General features: G+C 44.1%; 1 protein-coding gene across 1 annotated transcript; it reads left to right on the top strand.

The window, feature by feature from the left end:
• The first annotated feature begins 6,580 nt into the window (after positions 1 to 6,580).
• wars2 (tryptophanyl tRNA synthetase 2, mitochondrial) lies at positions 6,581 to 18,179 on the top strand. The gene is made up of 5 exons (XM_056290000.1): positions 6,581 to 6,835; positions 12,134 to 12,214; positions 13,449 to 13,531; positions 14,455 to 14,573; positions 16,617 to 18,179. Exons 1-5 carry the CDS (start codon positions 6,770 to 6,772, stop codon positions 17,063 to 17,065), a joined length of 798 nt encoding a protein of 265 aa, XP_056145975.1. The 5' UTR covers positions 6,581 to 6,769; the 3' UTR covers positions 17,066 to 18,179.
• The last annotated feature ends 5,577 nt before the right edge of the window (positions 18,180 to 23,756 follow it).

The following is a 23,756-nucleotide window of genomic DNA, read 5'->3' as shown; positions in this document are numbered from 1 at the left end:
CGGCGTTGACTGTCTCATTTGACGCTCTATTGGCTCAAATGACACCATTACCATGTCTGCATGGCTAATGGCCTCCCCCGGGGGTGGAATAGAAGGGGAGGGTTGACGGGCTGTACATGCGTTTTGCGTGTCAGCTTGAGGTGAGAACACACATGAGCCAGATCCGGGGGGGTTGGATGGGGTTGGGGTGGGGTGGGGGGATGGGGGGTCAGCATCCAAATCAATCCTGACACCTCTTAAGAGGCCTTTCGCATCAATGGCACTCCATTGCAATTACCCTCTCAGTAATGACATAAGCACCCAGTTCCTTCCTGCCTCCCTCTTGCCTGGTAACAACCTGCTCCCTCAGGCTTGTGAGATTGAGATGCCCTGGACCGGGCTGGCTTCAGAGCAGTTGTTAAAGTGACTCCTCAAGGCTGTGAGATGGAGAAGCCTTGGGCCCTGCTGGTCGCAGAGCAACTGCTACCTGATCCCCATATCTTCACAGAGCTGTCCCTCAGTCAGATTGAATGTGATGTAGCTCAGCTAGCTGTCCCGCTAACAGATAGCTCAGCGGTGCACTGAGGAGGATATCCTCCGAAGGCTCCGGGGGAACTTCATGATTGGTTATGATAACCTCGAAGAGTCCAGCCATGAACACAGGATCGCTGTCTGATGTAGGTGAAAACACAGGGCTTTTTGGGGTTTTAAGGAAGAAAAAAAAGATAACTCACGGTTGCTGTTAAAATCGCCACATGTGTTGTTTACAACCCGAACAACTACGCGCCCACACTTCTTGTCGAGCTGAAAGTAGTCTTTCAGCGTTACTCTTGTGGACGGGTTTGTTAGGAAAAGAAAAATCACCGTTTTCCGTGGATATTTTTATAGGTATATTTCTCTGCAAGTGAAACTACACTTTGATTAAATTCATTGATGTGGGCTTTAAATCCCTCAGTATTTATGAATGGAGCAAAAAGCCATTTGCTTTACAGTTCATCTGTTTCTATCCTTTTATTTGTTGGACAGAGACCGCGGGTTACCCTGAAGTGTTGTTGTATTAAGTTTCTCATTGTCTATCTCTTGAAGTATCTTTCAGCATTTCTGAAAGCATGTCATCGCCTTCAAAGTCCGTTAAGTCTGTCGTGAACTAATGAAGTGACTCGTCATGTCTTATAACAAGTCATTCACAAAGTGGTCACGGCTGTAAAGCCAATATGCGCATTTCATTTTCACTTAAAACATTGTGTTGAATAGAAAAATATATACCTTATTTATATATCTGTTTCTACTATCTGTTTGTACTTTTTTTTCTTCGAGTGCATAGTGCTTATTGTGTAGATTATGAAGTGCAGAGTAAAAGCCGGACAATATGAGCTAAGTAAAAGTCACTTTTTTTTACACACCCCCCCAGTTGTATCCAGTCAGTTACCCCACTCTTCTGAGCCATCCCGGTCACTGCGCCACCCCTTCTTCCGATCTGGGCAGGGCTGCAGACTACCACATGCCTCCTCTGATACATGTGGAGTCGCCAGCCACTTCTTTTCACCTGACAGTGAGGAGTTTCGCCAGGAGGACATAGCACATGGGAGGATCATGCTATTCCCCCCAGTTCCCCCTCCCCCCCCTGAACAGGCGCCCCGACCAACCAGAGGAAGTGCTAGTGTAGCGACCAGGACACATATCCACATCCGGCTCCCCTACCCGCAGACACAGCCAATTGTGTTTGTAGGGACACCCAACTAAGCTGGAGATAACATGGGGATTCGCACTGACGATCCCCGTGTTGGTAGGCAACGGAATAGACCACTACACTTACCTGGACGTAGAAGTCACCTTTTTGAGTAACATTCAGCAACACTGTAAATATTTAGTTAGATGAGAAGAGTTGGTCACTGGATGAAAAAGTGTACGTCTGTTCAATAGATAAGATTCTCATGTCCTGTGTTAAGGCTTGGCTTTTTGTAGACAGGTTCTACTTGTTTCTCACTGTAGGAATGAAAAGGCCTCTGAGACTAAAGACGTACTGGCAGGACAGACAGGCAGCATCCAGGTTGTGTTTTTGTGGGTCACCTCCAGCCACTGTGGCATAGCAACACTAGGGGAATTTAGATGCCTCATTTATTGGGCGATGGCAGGTGTCCACTACAACCCAACTTTATCAAATGTCTGTTTCCCGTCCACAAACTCTGACAGGGTAGCGTTCGTCTGACAATGCTGCACACAGGCACAGAGCTGATTTGGATGATAGAGTTTCCCACTGTTGAGTTAGCTGTTGGAAATAAATTTAAATAGTTTTCCATTACAAAAAGTCCATCACCATTTGACAGCTACAATGATGTACGTATGTAGCAGCTGGATAGCTCAGTAGGTAGAACGCTGGCTTTCCCGCCAGAGATCAGGGGTTCAAACCCCGGTTGGGACAAGTCTCCAGTAAGGGTCCATGGCTTAGACTCCTAATGCTATACAAGCCAACTACTTCTCAGATGTACATCGCTTTGGATAAAAGCGTCCGCTAAAGGAAATTGTAAATTGTAAAACAATGATGATTGTATTCAAAATGAGCTGGAATGCCATTAATGAAAAACGGCCGCACCATTACCTCACGTCCCGCTACACCATTAAAAAGAGTTGGAAACAATTCTAAAGCCTAGTATGAGAGGAAATTTCTTTCTTCGTGACACATCTTCAGAAACACTTTCAAGAAATGTCTTCAAGAATCACTTGGAAGTATGCTGTGGAAAAACTTGTGAAACTTCAAGATATACCACACTCAGGAAACTCAATTTGCCGCTGCAAAGTCAGAATTGGAAACCAAATCAGTTTGTGCAGATTAGGTAGCAGTTTTGTCATCGAGAGAAGATTTTTTTTTTTTAATTTGGATTTTCCCTTTTTAGGTGGTACAAAAATGACTGAAACAGAAACAGAGGTGACAAACGAGTTCTTTCAACATTCACTTGCAGGTTACAAAGGTTATCTGTGTAAACTTTGCTGGCATCAGGTGCACGACCGCATGTTTTGGACTTGTGTACATCCTTGTTAGACAGCTGTCTCTGTCTAGCTGACCAGCAAAAATTGATCCGCTTTACGACCTCGTGTTTATTTTTCTGTGGCGAAGCTGTAATCTTCTGTGTAATACCGTTTAGTGAAGAGCCCCTTGTTTTGGTTGTCAGCGTGGTTCCTGGTCCCGTGACATGATCTGCTCCGCTTGCCCTCTAATTTTATCATATGGCTGGCGTGGCGCCACGGGCAGCGGCTGAGACTCAGTGCCAGGCAACCCGATCGGATGCCAAGGTTTTGTGGAGTTGGCGGACGCCAGAAGAAATGAGTCGGATAGGCCGGGCCCAGCAGAGAGAGAAAAACAATATTTGCCCAACGATCCAAAGTCAAAGAGGGATCTCTCTCTTCACGAGGAGGATGAAGGAGCCCACTGCTGTCCCGGCTCCAGCTTTTTAAAAAATACGTCCTTTGTTTTTCTGTTTCCGATATCGTAGGCTATACTGACTGGATGGTGTATTTATTCATTCGATTCTCTCTTTCTCTCACTCTCTTTCCCTCCCTCCTTTTCTATGTCCCCACATTGTAGCTACATGGGCCTTGTTGTTAGTTGGAAGAATGTTAAGTGTTATTGTTGGCCGGCGAGGTGATGCATTCTTCATGCTGGCTGTGTTTGGGAGAGAACGGAGGTGCTAGCCATGGAGTTAGCATCTCACTATTGGAAGCGTGACCGCTGTTGGCCTCCGACCTGCCAGCAGTTTAAAGCTGCTGCTTCGGTCTCTGCAGGCTCATTTCTGGCCAAGACCCTCTCACCTTTTCACCTGCATCCTCTCTCTCCTCCCAGCTGTTCATCTGTTTTTGCTTTTTTTCACTAACCTGATATTCTCAGTGAATCTGTCTCTTCTCCTCCCTGGGATACTGGACTGTGCTTGGGTCTCTTTTATTTTCTCTTTTTTTTTTAAAGTTGCCCTGAGGGGTATTTGTTTTTGGATCTGCCTGTCTGTGATTCTGTCTGTCTGTCTGTCTGTCTCTGTCTGTCTGGCTGGCTGTGATTCTGTCAGTCTGTCTGTCTGTCAGCAAGTTTATGGAAAAATGGTTGCAGAAAATTACACACATTTTTCAGAAAACATGGCCCATGGTCCCTCGGATGACTTCATAAAATTTTGGAGGTAAACGGGTCGTGGTCAAGACCAAAAAGTCAAATCCTTTTTTCGGCCATAACTTTGTCAGAAATGGTTTGGTTTTATGGCACACTGGGATTGTCACAATAATAGATAAATCAATAAAAGAACAAATTAGTAAATAGATGAATTTGGAAATGCGAGGGGATTGAAACAATTTGAAAATATACTCAGAAGATAGATGCAATCAGATAAATGTATAGATTGATATAGATTATATTGATATAAATTGATATGTTTATGTGAAACAGAATCTAATGTTTTGTTTTTCACATTTTTTATTCATTTTCATAATTATTTTAACATTTAATGTTTAATTTTCCTGCATAATTTCTCAATATATTTTCATATATTTTTTCTTTTTTTATGCTTTTTTCCATGGCAGGTGCAAACTGTTAGTGAATAGTTTTGGAGCAGAATATAGTTTCTGCACATTTTTTCAGCTTCAGCACAAAGTCCTCTAATAATACAATCACTACAGCAATGAGGATGGCCACGAAGATGGACATGCTAGCCAGTTAAAATCCAAAGGAGACGGAAATGCTGCGGGTCATGTTTTCACAGGCAGAAGAAATTTCCAATCTTAACAGGTAGCTCACTATTTTGCCCAGGTATAAGCTTGCTAGATTGGAAACGTCCAGGTTTATTTTGGAAATATTATTTACACTCGCCCTCCACGGAGTCCCATGTTGATATACCAGTTTGAGGTGGCGATGGAGGTGCTAGATGAATCCAACTTGCCCGCTGTTGCTCTAAAAATTTGAGAAATGGACTCGTCCATCGGCTAACACTGAGAAACATTGCATGTGGCTCTGAACACCTTGGAAGGCGGGAACGGTTACATCTGGGAGCAATGAGATGGACATAGTAGGCGGAGCAAAACAGGTTGATTGACAGTTTGCCCGCCAGGGAATGCAGAAGGAAATGGAGAAATAGTGGAGATAAATAAAGAAATTCATTGAGAAATACTGTATATGAATGAGTAAAGGTGAAAATGATCTTGAAAGTGAATTAAAATTACATGGAAAAAAATAAAGCATTTTATACATTTTGTTTTGCAGAAATTAACAGATTTATCACCGTACCATTCTTTTATACATACGTAAAAACATTTATTTCTGATTTTTCCCTTTTTCTCCCAATGTAGTGGCCAATTGCTCCCTATTCTAGTTCAAACTCCCACCCTCATACTGTATGCATTCGCCAACTGCATGTCTCCGGCAGGCAGTCTCGAAGGAGACGCCTCGCCACTTTCGTGACAAGGTGAATCCAGGCCGAACCTCTGCTTTTTCCGACACACCCAGAGACGCATTCATGTGATGAACACAAGCCGCCTCTGCCCCCCTCCTGAAGACAGCATTGCCAATTATTGCTGCTTCATCGATTCCTGCCATAGTCGGATCTGACGAGACCGAGGCACCAACCCCGGTCCCCAGTGGGCAACTGCATCGACACAAAGCCGATGCTTAGACCGCTACACCACCACGGACCTCACCGTACCATTCTGAATGTGTTTTGTTTTTGACTCTTTATTTTTTCCACATTTATTCATTCATTTAAGGTGGCACGGTGGCGCAGTGGTTAGTGCGGTCGCCTCACAGCAAGAAGGTCCTGGGTTCGAGCCCCCAGGGTAGTCCAACCTTGATGGGTCATCCCAGGTTGTCCTCTGTGTGGAGTTTGCGTGTTCTCCCCGTGTCTGCCTGGGTTTCCTGTCACAGTCTAAAGACATGTAGGTCCAGTGAATCGGCTATACTAAAATTGTCCCTAGGTATGAATGTATGTGTGTATGTATGTCGGCCCTGTGTGATGGACTGGCGGCCTGTCCAGGGTGTCTCCTCGCCTGCTGTCCAATGACTGCTGGGATAGGCTCCAGCGACCCTGAGAGCAGGATAAGCGGTTCAGATAATGGATGGAAGGATATTCATCAATTTATTTATTGTTTTATTAATTTACTAATGATTGCTGCACTGCCAGTGTTCCAGATGTTGCTTCCTCCAACTTACACTGGCTGCTTTCATGGGGAAAGCGTTGTTTTAGTTACAGTTCAGAGGTGGGTCCATCGTGCCCGGCAGCATTACCTGCTTCTTTCACTGCTTTCATCCATTGTCTTCTGTGTTGTTTCTCTAAGCTCTCAACTTTCTTTTTTTATCATTTTAAATTTTGTCGTCTCTGATGCCCACTTCAGTTTGTCTCTCTCCTTGTAAACACTTGTTTGTGTTTTGTTTTGGGCTTGACACCCCTTGAATTCTCTCTCTCTCTCTCTCTCTCTCTCTCTCTCTCTCTCTCTCTCTCTCTCTCTCTCTCTCTCTCTGTGTTTCATCTGTTCACTATTGAATTGTATGCATCTGTTTTTCCCCCCCATGTTTTCAACTTCTTGCATGTTTTTGTGAACCAACTAAACTATAACCACATTTTCCCAGGAGCCTCCGGGAGATGGGAGGGTCTTCTCAGGGATCCAGCCAACAGGGGTGCCCCACCTGGGGAACTACCTGGGGGCTCTGGAGAGCTGGGTGGCCCTGCAGAGCCAGTACCCTTCGGTGCTGTACAGCGTGGTGGACCTCCACTCCATCACTCAGCCACAGGACCCGGGCCAGCTGAGGGCCAACATACTGGACATGGCAGCCAGCCTGCTGGCCTGCGGCATTGACCCAGAGCAGTCTATCCTCTTCCAACAGTCTCAGGTGGGTACGAATATGGGTGGGTCAGTGGAGTGGACTGGAGTGGGATGGCTGGATAGATTTGGTTTACAAGGGAACGCATGAGGCTTGGATGAGAGATGTGTAACGGTTTGGTGGGAGAATTGATGAATTAATGAATGGTTGGACAAAACCTTAGGAAATATGCAGATGAATGCATGAGTGGATGTCTAGGGGTGTGCTTACATTGGGGCTGGGTTGTTTGAGGATGGATGGATAGATAAGTTGGTCATCATTACTATGTGTTCATTAAAACTCAAATTCACCCAAAACTTAAAAAAAAAACCCATTCCACTCTAGTCTTATAAAGTATCTTAAAGCTGTAGGAAATGAGATTTTAGGATCTTGAACATTTTCAAGAACTCTCAACATGCTTGACCCCCATATTCAACACAAGACTATGACCTTGTTTTATAGGACGATGTCATCGAAACACAAGTATTACCACTTGAGAAATTCAAAAGTTCTGTTGACATCACATTCATGTGCTGATCTCCACAACCAAGTGTGAAAACCTTTCTGCAATATTTGGGTTAAATAGTAGACACACACACACACATATATAGATATATCCATCCATTATCCAAACCACTTGTCCTTACCCAGGGTCGCAGGGATGCTGGAGCCTATCCCAGCAGTCAATCATTGGGCAGCAGGCGGGGAGACACCCTGGACAGGCCGCCAGACCATCACAGGGCGCATATATATGTGTGTAAATAAAAACGTACACACAGTATACATTTCTTTCAACAAAGAAATGTATACTGTGTGTTTTCTTTGTTGAATCACATTAGCAGCTGATGAGTGTGCGACGCACGAAACAAGCTTGTACTGCTATGTATTAAAAGTTTTTCCCTACATCTGTATATGTATATCTTAACATTCCGCTCCTCATTTGTTGAGCACTTTTATTAACACCATTGATGGTTTTCGGGGGGAAAAAAACGCTATATATATTAGTGGTGGGACTTGATTAAAAAAATTAATCGAATTAATTATGGGCTTTGTAAATAATTAATCGCATTTTAATCATATATCGATATTTGACAACAGAAGCAACATTTTTCAATTCAAACAGGTCTTGGTAGATGACTAAATCAATGAATAGACACATACATAAGTTTAAACAACAAGATCCTGTTTGTTTTGTTCAAAACAAGTTTGTTTTGTAAACACAGTACTTTTTGTAACCCCTGATCTTCTACCACTGAAAGTGGTCTACAGTCCACAGCAATCCATTTCGCCAGTGAGTTTGTTAATTTATCAGACATGGACTTACTCATCTTGGCTTTGAAACCCGTCATCTGGTGGAGAGTCGGTTGGCGACTCTGCTTGGTTGTACTAGGAGCACTAGCGTTAGCGTTAGCTCCGGTGTTCGTACTAGCTGCAACGTGTTTCGCATTTAGGTGGTACCGGAGGCCTGAATAACTGCGGTGGAATGCAAACTCTTTGTTGCAGAGTCTGCACACAACAGTGCTCTTATCTAGGCTTCCATCCAACCGGTTTTTAAACGTAAATTTCCCATCCACAGAGCTAAGCAACGCGGTGTCATCCATATCGTCCATCACATCTGTTGTTAGCATACTAACTTGTTAGCCTAACCTACTCCACCTTCCACTTGACTGACATCACTCGGTGCATCGGTATAATCCGTATGCCAGAAACGAGTGCACTGAGAAGCGTTCTGTGTTGACTGGAGTGTAAAAATAAAATGCGTTAAATTTTTTTAACGCTGTTATTTTTCCTATAATTAATTATCGAATTAACGCGTTAAAGTCCCAGCCCTAATATATATATATATATATCTCCTCACTCCAACTGCAAAACAAAAGGTGACAGCGACTTTGTGGTCTTGGCCCCAAGCCTCTGGAATAATCACCCCCAGTCCATTAGATTTGCTGAATCTTTGGGCTGTTTTAAGTGGCTTCTAAAAACACATCTTTTCAGGCAAGCCTTTTTATAGATTCCCACCCCTGACTTCTGTTCTGTTTTATTTTTTAGCTTGGTCTATTACTCCCAATGCCATGATTTTATAATCATTCAATTTATTTTATGTATTTATTTATTTTTTGTGTATGGCGTGTAAAGCACGTTGTAACTGTATGTTTTTAAAAGTGCTATATAAATAAAATTTTGCTTGCTATATATATATATATATATATATATATATATATATAGCGGGTTTTTTTTCCGAAACCATCAATGGTGTCATTATAAATGCTCAACTAATGAGGAGCAGAATATCAACACAGATACAGGAAAAAAAAGTTTTAATACATTGCAGTACTGGCCTGTTTTGTGCATCGCACACTCATCAGCTGCTAATGATATATATATATATATATATATATATATATATACACACACACACACACACACACACACACATATATGAAGGCCACTTTCATTCAACATTGTATTCTTACAATGAATTTGTCTTCTGCGTTTAACCCATTGTGACATTTCTGTTTATCTTCTCATTTTTGCAAGTTAAAATTCACATTGAAATAGCTCGATTGAAAACACATCCCGTTTATATGTGTTTGTGTATGCGTCGACATCTTGAACGTGAGCCTGTTTGTGTATATGTTGGTGTGTATGCGATTGTGTGCATTTAAAGAATTTCTTTGGCCTCTTTCCAAACTTGTCATCAAGACTGTCAGCCGGAGCGGCGGCCATCTTTGAGCGTTTATTTTATCGCAAATGTTTACCCAATGATTCTTATCTCCTCCGTGTGCTCTGCAAATTCACATGGAGTACAAAAACACACACAACCGTAAACCACCGTCAGCTCCAGCCGAGGCCACATGAAGGCTCCAAGAGGGCTAATGATAGATTTAACGTATGCAGCACTTCAACAGATTCCACTTTCCAGGGTTAAACGCACGGCGAGGAAGGAAAAGTGAAATCGGAACAGCTGTTTAGTTTTCCCTTGATACCCAAGAAAAGTGTGTTTTTGCCAGTTTTAGACCATCTTTTGTGTGTGCGTGCGTGCGTGCATGTGTGTGTGTGTGCGTGTATACGTGTGCTTGATATGTGTGTGTGTGTGTGTGTGTGTGTGTGTGTGTGTGTGCGTGCAAGATGTGTGTGTGTGTGTGCGCACGCGCTCATCTGTATTTGTGTATGTGTGTAAAAGAGCGACACAGCTGATGCCATATGTGTTTTGATAGTTTTGTCCATCTGTATTTTACAACTTTATGCACACACACACACACGCATATACACTCTCGTACTCACACACACAAATGCACACACACAAAACCAGCCCTATTTTTACTCCTGTTTAGCTTCATGCCACATAACTTGGCAGTGTGGAGGACCTCCCGTTGAACACACCAGCTGAAGCTTGCTCCACATGTAAAAATATGATGGTCGCCCAAAAAAAACACTCAACTTCATCGAAAAAAATGGAGCCGAGCTAGAATCGCCAGTGTCTAAACTGAAGTGCAGTGCACAGTTGCAACCAACTGTACGTATGTGTGTGCGGGCCTCTGTCACGTGGGACTCGGCTCGCTCATCTGCGTGTGTATGAAGTGGATGTGTGGCGAAGATGAAGTCAAACCTAGTTACTTGAACACCGTGAACAAATCCACTGAGCTGCCGGCTTTCAAAGTGGATTTACCATGTGGTACCCACGGTCAGCTGTCCTTCCACCCACCCCCTTCCCCCCCAACACGAAGACCGGTGATACATCTGCCCATGGAGGTGCTGTTACAGCCTGTACAATAGGACAACGTCAACGTGATGCCTGGACGGCCCATAACATCAGAGATAGTGTCCTCACTGTGCATTCCTCCACAGACACACAAATCGACTGCGGTGTGAATGGAACGCCTGTCCTCCGCAAGCCTTCGAAAATCAAATTTTATTGCTTTCAAACCATCGTCCATCCGACATCTGTCCCATTTCTTGTCCTCTCTCCTGTGTGCAATGATTTCTGGGCCCCCTCACACACGGGTCTGAAACCCCAGTTTATGTGTGCGCCAGCTAGTGTTTACGTCACGTTCCTCAGAATTCTTTTCAAGCAGTGAGAGATGATTGCGCCGGTATCGCCAGTGCCTATAAACTTTAATTCTCTGAAGCAGAAGGATTTTTTTTGTGCCTTTTTTTCTTTCTTTCTTTCTTTTTTTTTTTTGCCTTTCTTCTGGCAAAAGCATTTTGGCACGGTTCCCCCCCTGTTGTGCTCCAGCCCCATGTTGGAGGACACATGCATGGTTGGAGCATGATGCAAACCGGAGCCGTTCCGCTGGACTCTGATGTGTGACCCCATGCATTGCAAGACAAACGCATGCACATATGCACACAGACACGGAAACAACAGAGTTGGTTAATAAAAACACAGTTATTTCTCAGTGCTATACACATAAATGCACACATGCACACACACACAGACAGAGGAAAAATTTAGCTAAACACACACATACACACACACACACACACACACACACACACACAAACAGAGTAACTCTGCCCTTCTCATTAGATGCTCTCTCTTTCATGCACACACACACCATCCAGTATTTCTTAATTGCATAGATAGTCACATTGTTTGGCTCTACACCCAGCCCAGAGTTCACTTGATAAGCAATGATGGACTAATGGAGAAAAGCAATTTGTGTGTGTGTGTGTGTGTGTGTGTGTGTGTGTGTGTGTGTGTGTGTGTGTGTGTGTGTGTGTGTGTGTGTGTGGAGGGGGCAGACTGGTAATTCTCATCACTGCCACTTGGAGTCGCTAGGGGGTCACCCCTGGACGACCCCCCCCCAGCTACTCAAAGGAAGTCATCACTCTACACTGGTCCACATCTTTGTCACAGTGGAATTCTGTTCCATATATTCAGAATTGAATTGTGTGTGTGTGTGTGTGTGTGTGTGTGTGTGTGTGTGTGTGTGTGTGTGTGATTTTTTTCTTTCTTTGAAGTTCATTTGTATTTCTATTTATCTCATCTATTTATCTATTTGGTTGTCTATATGTCTGTTGATCTGCTACCACCATACTGTGTGTGTGTGTGTGTGTGTGTGTGTGTGTGTGAGGAGAGATTTACACTGAGAAGAATCCCAGAAAGTTGAATCGGTTCATCTGGAGACGTCACTTGGATGAGTGATGAAACATTTCTCTCAGTAAACGTTGAGTCCAGATGAACTGACTCAACTTTCTGGGGTTTCCCTACCTGGATTATCCAGCATGCATCAGGACCCGGAGAAGACTCAGCATTTCCCTGATAACATCGTGTAATGAAACCTAGGGTTGTGATACCTGCCCTCTCTCCTCTTTCCCGCTGCTCAGGTTTCGGAGCACGTCGAGCTGTCCTGGATCCTGGGCTGTCTGACCAGCATGCCTCGTCTTCGACACCTCCCACAGTGGAAGGTTGGCACTGCGAACGTTACATCTCCTCATCTTAGGCTTGTGACATACGGCGGGCGGGTGTGGGGCGTTAGGCACTCTTGTTGAAAACAGGTGTAGGCGTTCAAGGGCACAGGTTGGCTGGCTTTAATTCTATTAATTGATTCACGCATTTGCTCGGCAATCTGTGATTAAAGACGTAAGGGGGGGGGATATCTCATAATGGTTCTTTAAATGCACACAGTAAAGCAGCCTGAAGATTATTTGCTCCGTTTTGAAGCCAGCTGTAGTTTTGCTAAATAATTTTTGTACGGCTGAATGTGGAGCTGAGTTGTGCCCCGCCATGACAGCCTAGTTGTTAAACTGACTGGTTCATCATCACCGAGCATGGCTGCTGTTTTAAGATTTAATGTTAGTGTTACACAGATGGACATGATTAAATGGTAAATTAAAAGGGGGATGAGCCTCGCCTCAGATTTGCGCCGCCGTGTCACGCAGCTTCAGACTCACCACCGTTTTCTGCTGGGCCGCCTTCAGACTGAAATCGTTTTTTTTTAAATGTTCATTAAAAGTGATCCTCTCAAGATGGAGCAGCTTTGGACAGGTACTGTAAGATACTTAAATGATGAATTACAAGTTGGAGCTCTCGCATGAATCTCACTTGCTTTTCAGATTCACGCTGACTCCATTTTCGCCATTACATACTTATATTATAAGTCCGCATTTAGCTTCGGTTTAATAGTCGAGAATCATGGTCATTTCTTTTTCCACTCTCCCGAGTTTCCTGAGTTTACCCAGCATCCCTATTGTTTGTTTTATTGTTTGTTTCTCCTAGTCGTCTATTTCCACCTGCCAGACTTTTCAAACGTCTTACAATTACAGTTATTTTCCCTGGCCACATGCAGTTTTAATACACATGGAGAGGGAAGGAATGAGCCAACGGTACGAAAACACCTTTTGTTTACCCAACAGATGAGTTCAGCTCAAACGTGGTGGAAAATATATGTGAACCCATCGGTGCCCAGTGTGTCTGAGAGGTCTTGGCTTGTAAATTTGCCTTTTTGTGGTGTGAAAAAAAAAATCAATCCAGTTTAATTTCTTCTTCCCCATTTGTGTCCCCCCCCCTCTTCCTTGATGCTCTGCCGTACCATGCCTTTTGCCTTGTTTCTTTCTCCTTCCTCGTCTTCATCACCTCTCGACTTGTGACTTCCTGTCTCTCTCTGCTCACCGCCATCCCCCCCCCCCCCCCCCCGTCCAGATGAAGAGCAAGCAGAAAAATGAAGGCAGTGTGGGTCTGTACACGTATCCTGTCCTGCAGGCTGCTGACATTCTCCTCTACAAGTGAGATTCATATCTGTGGCTGCACGGCAGCCATCTGTGTGTGTGTGTTTCTCCGTCTCTGCCTGGTTATTATGTCTGTAGGTGTTTGTGCGCCTGTTTCATGTTTTTATTGACATCCGTGTGTTAAGGCATCTGTACATAGTGATTGTTGTGTGTTTCTATTTCTGTGCGCACGTGTCCGTGTGCATGTGTCCATCGAAATATTACGTCTTCATGCGCAAAACTTGTTCGGCGGTACCGAGTTCCCTTCTGTCTGAGGTAAAGTTCATTATTTTTACCTAAGAGGTGTCATATTCTTCCATGTGGATCACAGTAATCTGCATTTTGGCTGAATGGCTTCCATCCCGTTTGATATATAAGGGATTAGTTTTAAGAGGAGCAATGGTATTTCACACTTGTCAACCTACTATATCCATGTTGCACGCATCTCTTGGTGTCTGATTTTTGGACTTTCTCTGATATATTAGCCCACTTTAGTGCATCCCCAGTTTCCTGGATTACCGAGTTTTTATGTACGTCCACCATACAGGAACATATTGATGTGGGCCACAGATGCTGTATTTATGCCACGTTGTCTGTAAAGGCATGCATGGCGTTGTGTTCTGCTAGCTGACAAACCACCAAAATGCATTTTTTCAGGGTACTATTTTGAAGAGAAAAAAACAGCTAATGGAGAAAACATGATCACATAATATCTTGTCAGGATTGCATTAGAGGGCAAACTAATGGATTGTTTGTCAGAAAGTGACAGTTACAGAGCTGCTAATCGAAAACAAAGGATAGCACCAGCTGTGACTCCCGAGTGCCTTCCCCATGGGCGAATAACATTTTTCAGGGTGATGCATGCACTGTCATTGTGTTTGTCGTCCAATAACAACATGGTGGTATTTTCTTTCTTGCATTTTTTTTGGGCTGTGGCGCAGGTCCACTCATGTCCCCGTTGGAGAGGACCAGGTCCAGCACCTTGAGCTCGCTCAGGACTTGGCTCGGATCTTCAACCATCGCTACGGAGACCTGTTTCCTGAGCCACGTGCCTTGCTTAGTAAGAAGACACACACACACACACACATATGCAGACATTCATCTCATGTGTAACTTCCACACATATCCTCTTTTTCACAGAAATAAACACATGTACACACACACTCTCTCGCACACACACACACACACACACACACACACACACACACACACACACACACACACACAAACAAACAAAAACGTGCACGCATTCATTTCATGCGTAACTTCCACATGTATCCTCTCTTTTTCACACACACACACGCACACACACACACACACACTTGATAAATGGCATATAACCATGGTGCCTGCCCAGATGCGCTCACACATGGCTTGCATGTTCGAGTTACGGACCCCCACTCTCAGATACTCCCCCTCGTTTCATTGGCCTCAATAATCAGTGTCATAAAAGCACAATATGTAGCCAGTCATGCGTGTGATGCTGCTTTGATTAAAGAACTGTTCCCTTCCCCTTAAATCTGAATAATGGAGTGATACTGGATGAGGGGATATCCTTAAGATGACTTCAGACATGGTAGAGTCTGCCTGGGTCCCTCTGTGTGTTTGTTTGTTTGTGTGTGTGCGTATCTGTGCATGCATGTGTGCATGCACACCTGAAAAACAGTGGTGATTTGGGTCATTTTATTGGTCACAAGATGGCTTTAGGTCATTTAAAGCCATCTTGCTATAGATTCTTTGTGTGTGTGTGTGTGTGTGTGTGTGTGTGTGTGTGTGTGTGTGTGTGTGTGTGTGTTAGCTCCTGTGTGTGTTAGCTCCTGTGTGTGTTTGTGTTTCTGTGTGCATATGAAAAACAAAAAGTTTATATATAAACAACAAAATGATACTAGAGTTGATTCATTTTGGTAACATTAATAAAACTTCAGACTGAGATGGCCTTCTGTTTGTGTGTGTGTGCTTGTGTGTGCGTGTGTGTGAGTGTTGGCTCAGACCAACCACCACTCTCTTCGTTGTTCCATTTCGACTTGGCGTCGCTCCGCAACACTAAGGCCGAGCAGGGCAGAGAGAGCTGCCAGTCACAACCTGTCTCTTTGAAACCCAATCAAAGACGTCCCCATTAATTTGCCAAAAGGATGGAGGATGAAGGATGCAGAGTGGTGAAGAGACGGGGGGAAACGTTGGAAGGATGTGGACAGCTCATATGAGATGGAAAAAAAAATGAGGTTTTTTCAAGATGGTGGAAAGATGGCGTTGATGAATGAGGGGATACACAGACATCTCCACCCCCCCTCTCCACCAGCAACGCACCAGACAACTCATTTCCTCTGATGTCACCTCACACCGCTTGAGCCTGCTACTCATTGGACCGCTCACACATACCAGAGTTGTTTTTCCTTTTTGCACTGCGACACAAACTATACAGTTTAGCACCAGGAAGTTTGCGGCATCACACATTAAGCGACTCCACCAGTGACATAACGTGTGAGAGATTGCAGCCCGCCGGCGGTCACAACCTGTTGCCTCAAGTTGTGGAGCACAATGTGAGCTGGGGCTGAAAACTTAAGTTCAAGTTTATCGACCAGCTAAGTTTACACATTACCAGGAACTTGTCTTGGTGGTAGGCAGCATTAAGATACAAGAACACGAACGCATCATTAAAAATAAAGCAAATCTGAGAACATATAGCATCACCAAAGAAAGGTCTTTTTATATCTGTTGTGGAAGATCATGGAAATATCTCAACATCTCATTTGCAGCTAAGTAAGGAATTGTGGGGGGGGGTTATCTATCTGTACCTAGTGCAAAAAAACAAAACAAAAATACAATTCACAAATATGTAAGATCTGCATGCATAAAATAATATTGAACATTTCTGATTTTTTTTTTAACGCTAGAACAAGGACATTTTTTTAATTACGACAGCTGTGATTTAGTATGTCATTCTCACAGGACAGGAATTTTGGCTACCGGGCAAACGGTTTTAAAGATTTGTTTTATGACAATGAAGCCTAAATCTACTCTAGGCTTAAATCCTTCCGTATTTTATTTGTATTATATTTTATGTAATATTTACAGGAATACTCACTTCATTCTATTTTCACAGGCTCCACACGAAAGGTCAAATCTCTCCGCGACCCTTTTTCCAAGATGTCCAAGTCCGACCCCCAGAGCATGGCCACGATCAACCTCACCGACTCACCCGACAACATCGCTTTGAAGATCCGCCGGGCCGTCACTGACTTCACCTCTGAGGTCACCTTTGACCCCGAGATGCGACCGGGTGTGTCCAATCTGGTGAGCATCCATGCTAGCATGGCGATGGTCAGCGTGGAGGAGGCGCTGTCCCAGGCCCAGGGGCTGGACACGGGGGCCTACAAGCAGCTGGTGGCAGAGGCTGTGATCCAGAGGCTCACGCCCGTCAGGGAGGAAATGGAGAGGCTGAGGGCGGACCGGGGACACCTGGAGGCAGTCCTGGCTCGGGGGGCGCACAGGGCTCGGGAACTGGCCGCCCCGGTCCTCCGAGAGGTCCGCCAGCGAGTCGGCTTCTCCTGAAACTGGCAGAGGATTTGGGGAATTGGATAGCCTCCCTACTCAGTCCGTGAATGATGCCGACTGCACTTTGGAAAGTGCTCTCCCTGGTCTGGTACTTTTGACAATAGGGCCTCTCCTAATCTGCGTGACAGCCAGACAGTTTTCTGAAAGGGGTCTACCGCCTTCTAGCAAAGCCGAGGAGCAGATAATGTTAATTCATACTTGGTTACTTGACACTTTTATCAGCATTCATTTGACAAGAAATGACACCGTTTTGACCAAAAAAACAAAACAAAAAATGCTGCACACTTTTCCTTTTCTAACCGTTCATTGTTCATGTTCAGAGTTTTGTTTCATTTTGGTTGGTTGGTTTATTTTGGTTTGGAATCAGCGCCATGTTGGACAGCGTCGTCTCCCACAGTTTGGAGTCCTTTCACGAAACATAAACGCTAGATGTTGCCCGGCAGATTTGTCTCTCGACGAGTTGAAAAGCGTAAAGCAACCAAATATAAATTACCCTGAAAAGCATGAGTAATAATTCTGAAAACGACTGTAGAGTTTCTCCCACATCTCAACAAAAGTGTTGCCAGCAGAGAGGTGGGCCGAAATGTTTATTGATACAAAATCCACACCCTCGTCGCGATCTCTGACCTTTTTTAAGGATCCAAAACGGTGTAACGGGCGTTTGCCTTAGCGGGGCATTGTGCAGGGGTGTATTTATTTCAGATGTTGTGACATCATGGTGCCGTGTATTTTGCTCAGGGAAATTCAGTCGGCTAAATGTTGCGTAGAAAGCCCGCCGAACGCAGCACCGTACACATACCAGTGAACAACATGGGTTACAACTCATCAAAAAATCATCGACACTCATGGTTAAAATATCGACACTGATGTAGTCCCAACTGCCTCTGCCGAGCTTTATCATAGACAGAATGACCTTTAGTGCAGCTGTAGCATCGCCGCATGTGTCCCTCATGTATCACGGCCTTCACCAAGGTGACAGACCGGGAAAGACTTCAGAATATGACGGCGAAGACTTATGAGAGATGTTAAGTGCTGTCCAGTGGGTAAAAGTCCAGGAAACAACTGGTGTTTCATCACGTCGGCTTGTATATATTGCTCTTGATGTGTCATATTGCCGGAAATGTTAAATGTTAAAATTCCAATTGTGCAAAAATAAAATGAGTACGTTGATATGTTTACTAAGTTAAATGAAACCTGGCTGACTTTCTGAATAACTTTTTTTCTGCCAAAGGTTTGTTTTCCTTGTTTTCTCTCGCTCTCTTACACATACGCACATAACCTTTTCCCTCCCCATCATCGGTGGGCTGTTTATTAGGGATCTATTGAGGTTCCAGTAGCAGTAGCAAAGCGTTCTCTAGTTGTGAGTTCTGGTCCATAGAAAAGTAATGAAACACAGAATGACACCTTCACCTCACAGCATCACTTGTACACACACACACGCACACATACACACACACTGTTCATATACAATCGCAAGTTTTGCACACATACTCAAACTTTATGCGCACACATATTCACAAGTTGACACTTTAAGAGCAAACGCACATACATGGTCACACCAGTGGTCGCTGTACAATTACAGAAACAATCACAGGCCAACATGCACACTTGCGAAGTGGATGCGTGCGTTCATACGCATACTTACACATAGACTACCAACTAATACTTAAACGCATGCAGGACCTTTTTTTTTAAATACACTGCCCCTACATTGAACACATACATACACACATACATGTACTCATCTGGGATATTATTTTGGGATGATATTTTCACCATCGTCTGCCGGTTGTGGTCCCCCGCCGCCTCTGCTCCTATTTCCCACCCCGGGAATGAAGCGAATCCACCGCTGGGATCTGGACACAAGTGGGATTTTTCCATGGCCGTGTTTACCTGGGAACCGACTTGTCCGGTCGTATCCAAACACAGTTTATTTCCCCTTTGCAATATTTATGGTGGCAAAAGCAGCTGACAGAAAATATAGCCTATAACTCCAGGCAATAAAACATCCCGGCTTATTAGGACCGCAGCGTCACGTCAATTCAATTCGATAGCCTATAAGGAATACCTCTTTTCCCCTCTCCTGGCTGAATTAGACAACACTAATTTTACAAAAGTATAAAATTAAAGCGAACCTGTAGGTAACTAAACCGTTTTATGGGCTTAGTTTAAATGTTTTAACGAGAGTCATAATACAACTTGGGGAAGAAGAAAAAAAGTAAGTCGTTTTAAATGGAAATAGCTACAGTTCTGTTTGGATGGGGGGGTGAAAGGGGCTGATGTATGGATCCTAATTACGGAATTACGCACCTCGTGTACATTTTAGGCCTACATCGTTATTTAATAGTAACTTGTAAACTTAAGCCCTCAAAATCCTCCAGAACCGCGATATGACCCTAAACGTAACAGACAGGTTTTTTTTTTTGGATCTCGGGACAACTAAGTAGCGTCAAGGTTTGTAATTTACGGTCCGTCGAGGCATAACTACCTATATCTTGTCACATACGAGTTGCCTAGGAAACGCGTCAGTCGCCTCGTGCGGATGATGAGATTAAGCCGCGGTGATCTCCGCGGGAAGGCGCTGCCTTTGTCCCGCCATCGCCGAGGGAGGATATACAAGTCCTATATGCAATATCCGTGGGGCTAAAAGACAATTCCCACACCTCCAGCTCCTCTCCACTTCAGAGGGATCTGAAACCCTTTTATCGGCTCCATGTGTAAGCTAGCCGAGCCTCGCTTCCAGTGTAATGGAGTGTTAGATTTATTTCATTTCATTTTGTTGGCAGGTGGAGAGCCGGGCGCGTTTTTTTTTATCATTATTTAAAAAACGTCAAATTGACTGCGTGTACTAGCTGCGTTTCGCGGCGTCAAGAAAAATGGCAGAACTCGAATTGGATCGCGATCATATTTTGTGTGAAACTGGTACTTATGACTGAATAACGCTAATCGCTACATTCATAACGTATAGGTTATCGATTGGTGGATAAATAGATTGGACGCGTCGGCCGCAGGCTGCACATACATATTGGTGAATATTGTGCGAATTGTTGGAAATATCTATACTTGGTGACTAAATGCTGAATCTGCCTGACTTTCAAATCCACCCCCCCCCCTCTATTTAATCTCTTGGCTGATTCAAAGTAGAACTAGTCGAGCACATGACGACAAATAATCGCCGGTGCACCATGTCTGATCTGACTCCGTCTGGATTGAATTAGTATTGTATTATTTTCCCTTTGGAAACACACACACACACGCGCGCGCGCACACACACACACACACACACACACACACACACACACACACACACACACACACACAAAATGGTTCAGAAAATAAGCATGCGCCAGCAAAACGTATAGACTTAAAGTAAGAGTAGATCTGTGAGCTTTGTCAGTATTGCTATTCATTAAAGCCTAGCGCCAACCCAAATGACCCTTGATCCCGGAGAATAACAGAAATGATAATGTGTGGAGCGCCAGTAGGGTATGATGGTTTTATCAAGACACGGGACTGTTTGCCTTCATGTCGCCCCCCGCCCACAGCTCCGAAACGAGCTGCTTGTGACGACTCGGCCGCATCTCTCTCCTTCGGCCACGGCGGACCTCTGCCTCTCATAACAGCGCTAAAACAACCCAAGCGTCGTCATTTTCAATGGTTTACAACGTTTCATTCCCTCGGGTCAGCGGGTCAAGGGCTTCCTCATTCCTAATTGAATGTTAACGGTGCGTTTGACTGTTTCCACCCGCTATCCGCACACGTTTAGCTACAGAAACAACTTCGCTGATATACAAAATACACGCAGGAGAAACGCGAATAATGCAAAAACGAAACAAAACAAAACATTATTTTCACATAGCCATAGTGTCTTTGAAACAATTAGGCCTATACGGCATACCACAAAAAGCCTTTTTCTGGACACAAAGAAATAATGATAATGATAATGATAATAATAATAATAATAATTAATTTAACAATTTCACAAAAATATTTCTAAAATCTAATTGTATTATTGTACAAATTAGATCTTTAAATGGGATTTAAAGGTTGTGAATCTGCGCACGTGAATGACATATCACGTTGAGGATTGGCCAGTCCCAACGAAACCGCACGCGGCCTGCCCAGATACACCCGCGTGCGGCTTAAGCTGAGAGGGCCGCTCGACTTCGAATCGGAATGGATTTGAGTGGCAAACGCTTGGTTTTAGGTTTTATCGCCGGAGTTTATTGTGTTTCTTTGCCGTATCCCCACCCTCCGGAATATCCAGGGTGAACTACCATTTATTCTGTCGTGACAACAGTTTAAGCCAAGACACATTTCTATCAGGCCGTCTTGCTGCAGTCTCTAGTCTAATCAGATCTGCAGCGTTTTGTAAGGAAAAACAAACCCCTCTGTGGGTTTTATTGCTAAACACATCACTTATTATTCCTTCGTTTCGTGATATGTTGACAACAACAAAAAAAGAAGTCTTGCACGCCATTCTTCACTTATTTGCAGAAGATGAGGCCAAATGTGGACACAGCATTATCCATAAAGCCCCATCCTCCATCCTCCCATAGACCAACATCGTCTTCCATGCACCTCTGAAAACTTTTCGTTTTTATTTATTTTATTTTTGGGGGGGGGGACCATGATTGCCATTTCGCTGGACGACACATTTTTATGGCCTATAACAAATCACATTAATCTGGCAATAAATTCGTCAGTTATTTTTTTTTTGTTGCCTGACGGTTGTTGTCAAGCAGGAGAGACAATCATAATTACAGCAAAGAACGTCATCAGTCATAGTTAATTAAAACCATACATGACATTTGCTGTATGCACGTAAGCCAACTGAGGAGCAGGCGCTCGCATCTATCATAAGGCCTCTATGCTTTAATAATTAGTATATTTTTGAGCACAACGTCAACAATTAGAATAAACCCAACAAAAAGCATCACCGACACATATATTTTATTTATTACTTTTGCCCTAACATGAATTACGTATGTTGTTATACGTGTTACAATGTAAAACGTAACTTTTCATTCGGGGAGCTTTACGTGTTAACGATCCATTGCCTGGTTAGTCTAATTTATTGTTCTGCCAAACAGATCAAATATCGAGATGCTACCGAGATGAATAATAATAGAAAACTAGAAATTCATGTTGAAGTCGTTTTGTTTTGCTATAGCCTATTAGTAGTGTATTGGTAATATTGTAGGAGTTATTATGGGGAAAAAAGAAGTAAAATATCCCTAATAAACAGGCTAAGTATGATATGGGGAGGGGGGGGGGCAACGGGGCAGTTTTTTTGTTTCTAATAAAGCGTTTGTCCGTAACTCGGTACGGATAAGTCTCCCCTAAACACGAACGGTGAAGCCGTGCTCCACAAAATGTACCATAATGTGACCTGTACTGACGCACCTGCAGAGCCAATGGGAGCTCGCTGAGTCGGCGAGAACTCGGCTATGTGCCCCGCCAAATGACAAGTGTCCGTGTCCCCTTTCCCACCCTACCACTAAATAATCTGGCGTGATCGGAGATCCGACCACCTGCCGCACGCCTCCATGCCTTGGCTTGTCTTTTCAGATGGTGGCCGACACTATGAGCTAATTAACGTTGTGATGGACTTTCCCAAATCTTTGGTAGCGATGATGCAACTCGCAGCGTTTACCTGATGTAAAAGATAATAATGAAATTATCGTTGGGTATTTCGCCTACAGTGTCATAAACCTTCTCAATAAAAATGAATAAATGTGCCCCCGCGTCGGCCTTGACTACTATTCTGCGTGGCGTGCTCCAAGCATAATAATCAAACATGACTCCATAAAATACCCCAGCAACAGGTCTTGGAGGGTAGAAATATTCTTTAATCAACAAATGGATATTGACAGATAACTTGATATTTAAACAAAAAAAACCCAAAAAACAGCTGTATATGAATAGTTTCTTGAAATAAGCAACACTTGAAGGTCACTTTGCGTTACATGTCAGGGGAATAATCAATCAAACGATAAGCGCTCCAGCATTTTTCCACACGGTCGAGGCAGCTCATTTTAATGGCCAGTCCCTCCGTCCGGTTAAGGGTTTCCCCTCCTCTGAAGTCGCGCTGCGTCCCATTCCTGCCATTGGATGACACATTTTGGCTCGCTCTCGTTCCCGGCTGCTCATTGGACGCAAAAAAGTTTTGACAGCGAACAAGAGGGGCCGCCCTCCGCGCCGCGCAAGGGTGGGGGGTGGGGGGTGGGGTGTGGGGGGATGGGGTGGGGGGAGTTCTCCAGAAGTGAGTATCAATCAGAGACGAGTCCGAGCGACAGAAAGAGAAAAAGACAGAGGCAGAGGAAGCAGGACCGCCAGACCCACACACACACACACATACACATACACACATACACACATACATATACACATGTACACACACAAAAAGCGACGACCAGCGTCTGAAACAATCGTCTCATCGAGCCGTTTCGCTCGCCACCGAGATGGCACACTACTCTAAACCGAGAAGTTTGAAGCGACGTTGCTTGTCATAGTTGGGATTACTGTGGTCACTTTGGTGAGTTTCGCCCCATTGTTAACATTGACGTGCGCATTTTTCCCCCCCTTCTTTTTTGTTTGTTTTTTTGTTTTTGTTTTTTTTTGTGCTTGCTTGCTGCGTGGACGGAGTTTTTGGCTTTGCCTTCGGGTGGATTTTGCCGCGAGAGAA

Source organism: Lampris incognitus, chromosome 11 (assembly GCF_029633865.1).
Source record: "Lampris incognitus isolate fLamInc1 chromosome 11, fLamInc1.hap2, whole genome shotgun sequence".
NCBI lineage: Eukaryota > Metazoa > Chordata > Actinopteri > Lampriformes > Lampridae > Lampris > Lampris incognitus.
This window is presented reverse-complemented; position numbering and strand designations above follow the sequence as displayed.